Source organism: Pollicipes pollicipes, unplaced genomic scaffold (genome assembly GCF_011947565.3).
Source record: "Pollicipes pollicipes isolate AB1234 unplaced genomic scaffold, Ppol_2.1 Scaffold_4002;HRSCAF=4701_pilon_pilon_pilon, whole genome shotgun sequence".
Taxonomy (NCBI): Eukaryota; Metazoa; Arthropoda; class Thecostraca; order Pollicipedomorpha; family Pollicipedidae; genus Pollicipes; species Pollicipes pollicipes.
In genome coordinates this window covers 14,496,257-14,506,745 of record NW_023596420.1, presented here as the reverse complement: position 1 = coordinate 14,506,745, position 10,489 = coordinate 14,496,257, and the positions used below count along the sequence as shown (strand labels likewise).

At 44.4% G+C, this 10,489-nt stretch overlaps 1 protein-coding gene across 1 annotated transcript in view; it reads right to left on the bottom strand.

The window, feature by feature from the left end:
• The window catches only part of LOC119093185 (uncharacterized), a gene marked incomplete at its 5' end in the record, with an annotated part of 61,855 nt that overhangs the window by 3,035 nt on the left and 48,331 nt on the right, over positions 1 to 10,489 (bottom strand). Inside the window, 2 exon segments of the mRNA XM_037216099.1 lie at positions 8,289 to 8,342; positions 10,232 to 10,370. Of these exon segments, the coding sequence (XP_037071994.1) occupies positions 8,289 to 8,342; positions 10,232 to 10,370 (193 nt within the window).

The window sequence follows — 10,489 nt, the reverse complement described above, 5'->3', positions numbered from 1 at the left end:
ATGACTGCAGGTAAAATCATTAGATAAACTGGATCAGCACAACTTACGTGTTAAGTTCAGGGTGGACGAGATAACCTTTGCCCAGCAACAGCTCAGTGGTTTCCAAACCATTATGAATAAATTTATCTGCACTGTACACATCTGATTCTGGACTAATGCAATGCATGTGCCGCCGGAGAGCATCATATACAAACTGGGAAAGCACAAATAGGGCGATGCTCGAAAGGCAATCATCGCGTGGAGTCTGGGGTTTGTTTCCTGCGTAGTCCAGTTGACGAAGCGTCGAATGCCCCGTACAATATTTGGGATACAAGTGCGACGCCTTGACAACTGGCCAAGAGACCGGTGCTAGAACAGGGCCAACTGTTTTGAAGGATTTTGGAAAGCGTTAAGATGCATCGCCAACAATTGGCCGTTTAACGCTCTTCCGGGTGAGCGCCCCGGTAGCCTTGTTCCAGCTGGGTGAGGCAAATCTGCTGGTGTGATATCAGGGACGGACTAGGCAGATTTAAGTGATGTAATGCACTTTGATTTATCTACACTTTACCAAAACGTTTTGGACAAAAAATATCAAAAAATTGTTTCAACAGGCAATAGATGAGAGGACCAAATTTTCAACGCATTTCTTATGAGACCCAGTCACTTTTTGTGTCACTTTTTCAGCCACTTTTGACGCAGTTACAATAGAAATTGCTCCGAAATCCGTCATCATCGAAACTATTCAGCATTGATAATGAACGAGTTTCTCTGAGTGTATGCATAAGAAAGGGAATGGTGCTATGTTTTGGTCTCAGACAAGCACTAAGCGAAGACGTGGAATGAACGAAGCTAGGGTGCATAATGGGTTGATGAGCAATGATGATAAGTAATTAGCAGTTATTATTGCGGCCGCAGCGGTGCTATGCGCTGTAAATGAAATAGGGTTTTTACACAGCACGCTTATACGAGTGTAATAGGCGTAGAACTCGCCTCTGGCATAGCTTAAGATGTCGTTTACTGGACAGAAACCAAAACTTTAATGACAATTGAGGAAAGTGAAGCATCATATACGTTTCGTTCGTCGTCCTGGCAAAAAAAAGATGTTCGCCCTGGCAAACATTTCATGTTATCTGCTTTTTGCCCCCTTGCACAAACCTGAACACTTATTGGTAACCGTAACTGCAACTCACTTCCTTAATCGCTATTGCCTTAAGTACACAGTTTTGCATCCAGTTGCTGAAAAACGGCCTTTACACACCATCATTCGCGACCCGGAATGCATGCCGTGCTACTCGGAAGCTATCGCATTTTAGAGCCCTGATTGCAAATTTCGACCCAGGTCTCTCCCGGTGTCGGGCTCGGAATCAATCTTTGCGCGTGTCGTTTGCCCAAAACGTGGACAAAATGCGTAGAAGTTATATTTAGGAAAGGTTAAATAATGTTAAGAATGCTCTACGCCGTTTCGGAGAAACCGGTGAAAACTGCGAGGGAAGCCAGCAACCCCCAGCCCCTCACTCCCCAGATGGGATGAACTGGTACCGCGCAGCTGGATAGTGTGGCGGGATATTCGCAACAGGCTCAGGATGGCAACAACGGAAGTTGATTTGATTTGACTTAAAAGTTTCAGAGGAAGCTTTCCGTGAAATACATGGAAAGGGCCCGAAAAGAGGCTACAACGACATTTCCACTTTCATGTTCCCTATACGTCCAAATCACCAATTCCAGTTATCTAGTCCAGGGTCACGATGACAGGAAGAAAGAAGTCTGGTGATGAGTGAAACGTTGTCTGCCTAATTTGAACCCGAAAATAGTTATAATGGCACGGTGCTTCTGCGATATAAGGTATGGTAAGTAGTAAAATGGAATTAAGGTGGCTTCCTTAAATAATTATGCACGTGATATGTGTTTAGTCAGTTGTATTTTTAATGAATTTTCGGTCGCAGACCGTGCTCACAGAATCAAAAACTTCATAGTTAAAGCGGACATCATATGCGAGGCCGTCTGGGCAGCGGTTTTGTCCCAGCACACACGGAATCAAATGACGCACATTTTCTGCATTTTGATCGATAATTACAAAAAATCACAGGCCCCAAAATACACTACCTTTGAACAAATGAAGTCTATATCATTCTTCAGGATGCGATATTCTGTTTAGTAGGGTTTAAGTTTGCGGGTGTGGATTAAGTCACACATTTTGCGATGGAGATGGTCTTTGGGTTTGTGGAAAATTTTGACGGCCAAGGGGCTCTCAGTACGCCAAATCTCATAGTTTTGGCGAGCAGAAAGAACATGATCGCTAATCGGAGTCTCGTGAGTTCTGTTTGTTGCGTTTATGACGTGCTGGTTAAACCGTAGCCGAATGGGTCTTTTTGATTCCTCGACACACGACACACTTTTACGCCTACTCTCACATATCGACTACATATAACGCGTTATACAAAACACAATACCAGACGTCAGACATTTACCTTTCAAACTCGATATGCACACGTCACAAATTCACTTACTGGATGAGCATACAGGTTGTGACAAAGCTGACCGAGCTAGATTGTGTTCCAAAGCATTTTGATTTTGTCATGCCCTACGAGCATTAAGATGAGACGTTTTGACAACTGATTTTATGCTTACGGAGAAAGCTTTATCCACATACGGTAACACAAAAAAGCCGCCCATGTTTTGATCTCGTTGGTGTCCAATCGACGAAGTGGTATGACTTCCCGATGAAACCCACATCCACATAAGCAAATTGAAGCTCCTGCTGAATACATATATTTCATTCTTGACAATAACGGAATCTTCATCCGTGCAAAGCTAGTGTATTTTATCGCCTGTGATTTATCACAATTTGCTCTGCCAAAGTGTGGGAAATATGTGCTCTTCGGTCAAGTGTATGTTAGAGAAGAAACCGCTGTCAGCACTGAATACCATCTGGTGTCTGCTTTTTATTTGAACTTTCCGAATCTGTTAGCAAAGTCCGTGAACGAAAATTTATTGAACAATGCAACTTACTTAACTAATAGTACGTATATCATACCTGCAAGGAGGTCATCTTATCCCCGCCAGGCCTGGGAAAGTTAACTTCCAACCTACGGCTTGTCGAGCAGTGGAAAAAACGAACGCTTGCAGCAACAAGAAAATTGCATTATTTGTTCATCGATCGATTGCGCGTTATTGGTGCACATTTTAAGTTTTAATCTACTAATTTCGGTATCCTAGGCCAGGGCAAAGAGGTTAACCCGAACAACTTTGACCACGCATAACCTTTTTGTGAGCAAGTTGACATTGTGCAAATTTGTCGTAGTAATAAAACATAATAGTACCTACAGCTTATATATTTGAGATTTCTCGGAAGATGCAAGACCAGTGACCTGAAGTAAGGTCAATTGTTGCTATTTTCACAAATAGCGTAAACATATATACACCTTTGCGTAGTTTTCGCGAGTGCATATGACGTTAAGAGTGCGAACTTACATGAAGTCATCATAAGACCACAACGCACATGACCTTGGCCCAGATCATGAGCTATCTCCGGGGGTATCTTCTCCAAAACACATGCTTACACAAAGTAGGATGTTTTATCCGTAAGTTTGGACGCAGAATTTGCATGTTCTGTTGAGAACATGTTGTTATATCATGTTAATAAATTAGAACACAATAGTTTCCAAAAGGACATGCAGGGTCACATCAGGTTATCCAGGGTCAATGACCTATGCCACCAGTAGCAGAGAGACTAGATGGACGAGCGCATCCCGTGTAACCACCTCCTTATCGTTTTGTGAAGCTGATGGCGTATAATTTCATGTCCCAACATGCCTGTTCTCAGTTTGTTACAAATACATTGACAAGCGTGGAAAGGACTATGTATGATGTAAATGACAGCTACGCGATTTTGAGTACCTGTAGATGTACAACTATTATTATTATTGTTGTCGGTGTTCCTACTATATAACTATTTCTGACCACAGAAATTCATTGCACTGGTCACATCGACCCGGTTAGCACTTGATTTTTTTCCTCTCGTTTGAATGGTATATAAATTTGACCTAAGTTCACCTAAGATGACCTATAGATCACCGTTAAATATAATATTTATGTTTGAAATACTTTTACTCTACAGCTGCACCTGATACAAAAATGTAGTCAGAAGCGCATTTCGAAGAAAAGTATCGTTTGTGTAGGCTACTTGGAGTCAAATTTTGAGCGGGACCTGATCTGACCTGACCCAGGTAGGGAACAGAAATGGTCAGAATGGACTTCCCAAAGACGCTTTTTTCGCGCCTTCAACACCTGTCTGCATGTGTTAACACGGGTTTTAACCACAGCTATCGCAACGACCGTTTTTTTTTTTATCTTTCTTGGCCTCTGGTGACTTAAGTTTTGACCCAATGTAAAAAATTTTGTGTACATCCTTCATGATTTGAAGAGACCTACAAAGGGGTATCTTTTCTCATGCGGCGTCTGAAAGTTGAAGATCCTAAGGAGCCGGTCAACTTCCCCCACGAGCGGGCGCGGTTACCTCAGATCCCTGGCAGGGCGCGGGTCAATTCCTTTGAAAAATTAAAATTCGTCTATCAATTGTATGGTCTTTGTTGAGCAATTTCATTCAACAGTGTAATTATTTGACACCATTGGTCCTCAAGCTTCAGCAAATAATGTCCTCGAATCATGCCGAAAAGTTGCCACACTGCCATTAACTGACCGTCTCTCAGCGGCATGGCAGTCCGGCAGCCGACATTTTGGGATCCAACCCCAAGTTGTTGTTGTTTTTTTTTTGGGTTCGGGCATGCGTGGCATGGTCATGGTGTCTAATCAGGGAAGTTTGGGAGTGGAGCATCGCAGAAAAAGTGGGGCATCGATAAACACTTGCATCGGAACGCAGGCCAAAGGCAATCTGCCACGGCTACATGTCCTACCAAGGGTGGAACGGTCACAACATCCTTCGTGAATCAGAGAGCTCCCAACCTCCTTTTATATTTTCATTGAACTTTAAATAATGTAATGCGCAAATCCTCGCGCTTCTAGGGAACGAATAGGTAAATCCTCGCCTTTTCTGAAATCGCGCCGAAATTTTCTTTAGCCTCTGGGGCATCTATTGCACGTGGTTTAACACAAAAACGTGTTACCAGCTTTTGTTCTCTATGGGAAGCGATGTTTTTTTAGAAACATGGCGGTCTACCGCCGGGGCAGGCTGCGGCCGGCAGCCGACGATTCTGCGGACTGGCGCGGCGGGCAGTCGACGATTCCGCGCCTGGCGCGGCGGGCAGCCGACGATTCCGCGCCTGGCGCGGCGGGCAGCCGACGATTCCGCGGACTAGCGCGGCGGGCAGCCGACGATTCCGCGCCTGGCGCGGTGGGCAGCCGACGATTTCGCGGACTGGCGCAGAGGGCAGCTGACGATTCCGCGCCTGGCGCGGCTGGTCGGCACTATCACATGAACGGGGCCCTACATCATAAGCGTATGCTCAAGCACCATAACATTACATAAGAATGGTCTCAGAAGTACACTACGAATACGCCTGTAGAATCTTCTTGCCACTGTAAGGTATAGTCCTGTACATATGAACATGTGAAACAGAAGGAGTTTGAATTCAAGACAATTTTGATATTGGCCTGGCCTAGTGGAGCCAATTTTTCAAGCCTGCTTGATAAAAAACGGCGAATCAAGACGAGAGTTGTTATTTTGTTTTCAGTTCTGTGGTATCACCGTTCGCCAAGCAATGACGGAAATGCCCGAAGACCGTGCCGGAAATGCCGGAAGACGCCTAGCGTAGTGTTTCTACATCGCTGCTTGATCGTTAATACGGGCGGTCTTCCAAAAAATGATTAGAAGTTATGAGGAGTTGTGACACGTTTCCGATTCATTTTGTCTCTCCTTTTTTGTTGAGCTTGATGAGAAGCAATAATCCGACAGCTTTAGCCTCAACACGGGCCCAGTGAGGGATGAGTGCTGCATTGCGGTACATCCGTTGCGGAAGTATTTTGTGAAAGATGATGCGCAAAAGTCCACATACGTCACGAGTTAAGAATGTGTTGGAGGTTTAGAAGCGCTCATGGGATGCATCTTGCTTGTTCTACGTATCTTGCATAAGAAAACTTGGCAGGCCCAGTGCCCTTGAATTCCACTGCGAAATTTGCACTGCGAAAAAATTACGCCCTCAATGCCTGCTGATTTAGAACCATGGCAACTTGGTACCGTCAGTGTGTGGTGTATTTACAGCTAGGCTGGGGAAATTCTTAATGGTTACGTTACACCTGAGATGCATTTTTTAACGATGTAAATAAAACAAGCATTGTTAATGATCACGAGTAACTATCACATCATGAATACATGGTCTTGAGTAGACAGGGATGGTGGGAAGTCTAGAATAAGGAAATACTTGTACTTGCGCACGATTCCATACCAGCAGAAGGTGATTGGGGTTGCAAAAGAGGAAGCAACTGGAGGGCAATTAGTATGCAGTCAAATGCTGTATGCTCCAATCCACCTTTGTTGCGTTAAACATGTCAGCAATGATATAACTTTTGTACCTCCTCGTAAATAAGATCACCCCTTCACCCAAGGGAAGAGCAATTTCAGGATACTGAAAGCAAAATAGCACATAAACAAAAAGAATGCCTTCTGATGTATCAACGCCACACCAGTATGAGTGTTGAGGACCGTCTCGTATTTCAGGTAAGGAACGCGACTGACTAGATTATTAAATCGCTGATAGCTAAAATTGTGTGAAAGGTGTATAACGTAATGTCTGCTGCGTGTCATGATCCTGATCGAGCATTCAGTGATAATTAACAGGTTCGAAGTTTAGCCAGATAAAGACTTCTCTGATACGATTCATAGGTATTAAGCTTTTATCCCAGAGATTCAGCACGTCAACCTTAGTCGCTTACGTTAAGGCTGTTAATGCTTCGCGGAAGTGAGTTTTGTATGAAGTCCAAATAATTAAAAAGTCATCAAAATCGGATCAATCAAATGAATCAAGTCATTTTCGAATCAATCAACATCAAGTATAAAATGATATATTTAAGTTCAATTCAAAGCATTTGAATGTGATGTGGGCGTCGAGACGAATATATCTGAGGCTGATTTGAAGCTCACGGATGGTTGTGTTTACCATGCGTGTGAATTTAACAAATAGTTGAATTTGATTCGAGTCATGAAAATAGCACTACCGTCGCCTTACTCTTGACAGCAGCGCGCAACATCAAAGTTGTGTCAACCAGCTGTGATGTTTAACTATATCCCCATTTCAAATGGCAAATGACATCAAATGGCATCACTTTCGTTCGTCGCTCTCTACTTTTCCGCGAATGGTCGTAAGCATTCGCATACTGTCTTCGTTTTAAAGGACTCCCATTGTGGATCTATGTTATTAGTACTTTAGTTATTTGTTTCAGTTGAAAAGACATCGAGACACGTGTAATATCAATGGAAGTCCAGCTTTTAAAGCGAGTCTTCCACTTTTGTGTAGGACTGTGATCTGAAATGGCCATCTTGAAGATCATTCAGTGCCGTTTACATAGCTGCCCTTCTTAAGACTTCAACACATCTAGCTTCTGAGACACACGCCCTCGAAGATGTGCAGACTACTTCAAGGTCAGCCAGGCATCTATGGCGCCACTGATGACAATTTCTAGATAAAATGGTCGCCCACAGGCTCTCAATCAATATTGCGCAAGGTAGGATGACGCACTCAAACAATGACGTATTGAGGAGCATATTTCCTAACAAGACAAATTGTGTTGTCTAAGGCAGCCTTTTCCATTTCAAAGTAGACCAATAGTTGTAAAACAGCTTATTTCATTACACTTGTGCTTGTGTTTGTTGTACTTGTATATGTGCTTGTGCTTGTTTGTGGTGTTTGCTTCAATATCTCCAGATGTGAAACATTCCCTATAAAATGACTGCACGATACAGAGGACATCTCATGATAAATTTCAGTACACCACAGAGAAGCACGGCACACTACCGTGGAAAACGTTTGTATTGTATAATAAGTACGTACCGTGGAAATTGCCCATGCTGATGACGTGTCCATGACTGGTGTGCAAATACGTAAAACGCAGGATATCATTCAATGCAAACTGTGGAAACGAGCAAAGAACGCATCATCTGCAGCTGTACGTATTTGTCATGAACCTAATAAAGTGGCTATCGGACACAATCCACGCGCTATAAAGCGTCCTGAGGTTCATTTTACCGACTGTTAGATTCCAGGCACGGAGGATCTGGACAGGATCTGGACAGGAATAGGAGGATCTGGATCAGATCTGGACAGGAATATCTCCAGAGCATCCAAGTTTTTCTTCACCTTGCCGAAGTTGGCTTGGGACTCCTTCAGGTTCTTCATAAACAAGAGCGGGAACTGAAGCACAGATGCATTGATGCTAGTCACAGAAATTACGTAGTGTTGATATTAAAGAGAATGCAAACACCTTAACCTCACCTCATGTCTACACACAACGAGGCAGGCAAATGGGTAGGCATGGAAGCACAGAAATACATGAAGAAAAACAAAAAACAGGCACAAACAGACAGGTATAGGAAAACAGAGAGAGAGGCAATGGTACAGATATCTATAAGGTGGACGGATAAGGAGAAAGAAAGTGAAGGCGGGTAGAGCAGAGAGAGAGAGAGAGAGAGAGAGAGAGAGAGAGAGAGAGAGAGAGAGAGAGAGAGAGAGAGAGAGAGAGAGAGAGAGAGAGAGAGAGAGAGAGAGAGAGAGAGAGAGAGAGAGAGAGAGAGAGAGAGAGAGAGAGAGAGAGAGAGAGAGAGAGAGAGAGAGAGAGAGAGAGAGAGAGAGAGAGAGAGAGAGGAGAGAGAGAGAGAGAGAGAGAGAGAGAGAGAGAGAGAGAGAGAGAGAGAGAGAGAGAGAGAGAGAGAGAGAGAGAGAGAGAGAGAGAGAGAGAGAGAGAGAGAGAGAGAGAGAGAGAGAGAGAGAGAGAGAGAGAGAGAGAGAGAGAGAGAGAGAGAGAGAGAGAGAGAGAGAGAGAGAGAGAGAGAGAGAGAGAGAGAGAGAGAGAGAGAGAGAGAGAGAGAGAGAGAGAGAGAGAGAGAGAGAGAGAGAGAGAGAGAGAGAGAGGAGAGAGAGAGAGAGAGAGAGAGGAGAGAGAGAGAGAGAGAGAGAGAGAGAGAGAGAGAGAGAGAGAGAGAGAGAGAGAGAGAGATGGGGGGCGAGATGGCAAGGGTGGGAGAGAGAAAGAAGAGGCAGACCATGAAAGGCGAGAATGACGGGGAAAAAACCCAGAAAGATTTGCTTTTGAAAAAACGAACAGAAAAAAAACGAACAGAACGATTTGAGGCGAGGGAGGCGGAATTAGCAAGAGGCAAGACTGAAACAGAAGCAAGATGCTATCGTCTCACGGGCGGGCAAGCACCATATCAGCTGGCTCTTCAGTTTCCACTGGCTTTTTCGGGCTAGGAACCGGTTGCAATCTGCATCCATGACCTACGTTGCAGCCGATCAGTTTAGCATCTTGTTTTTTGACAATATGCAGTCAAAGCATATTGTAAAAAACAAGTCATGAAAAATAGCGCGTAGCTCAACTACGTAGATCACCACTGATGTTGGATGAACCCAAGACTGGATGACAATATGTATTGCACACAATAATATCTGTTTTATGACTCAATTCCAGGTAAATCCTTTGGTCTAAACTGTAAAAAGCCGCTGCCGTCCAATAATTACAGTCGCCGCCACCCATGGGCGCTGGGAGACCGGAAGCCAATTTCAACGGCCCAACGAATTCGCCGCAGTGATCGCGTCAAGGATTTTACTTCTCCGACAGTAGAATTTACGTCACCTGCTGAAGCCGAATGAACGCACCGGACTGGAGTGTCTTGTATGGAGTATATCTACCGAAACAAGGTGATCTCACGCAAATCTCACGTAAATTATGTCGACGGAAATCCAGCACATAAGTTTACTGAGCATATCTATGCTTTAAGATTAAGTCCAAAACTTTTCAATGCATCGATTTCTGGGGTCAGAAACCTCGCAAAGCAGATCGCAACTAATCTGGGTACCAAGATCTACTGCCAAGTAGCGCACTCAAAGTTGACGCCGTTCCTTTCGCTGGAGCTGTCGTCGCCATGTTTCACCGGCCACATCACGGAGGCCGGAGCTCACGGTGCTTATAACCATCTTTCAGTTAAAAGCCACACTCCTGTTTTCTCATCACTGGAAACATGCTTTTCTGCAACTCATCGCATGAAAGTGTTGGACGCACAAGCACATTGCATGTCATTATTTACCACAATGCCCCTGATGGAAGAGAAAAACCCAAAGTCGAAGAAGAGACGACTGTCCACGACGGCTCTTGCGGCCGGATCCTTCGGGTACAGCTTGCTGTCCGGAGCGTACTTGTTCAGAGCGTACAACATGATGGCTTTGCTGAAAACATAGGGACCGTTACATACCATCACAACTGCAATATCAACCGTAACCAGGACTGTCTTGCATCAAGACGCGTGGGATACACGACCGGCTGCTGGGGCCCCTGCTGGGGCAAC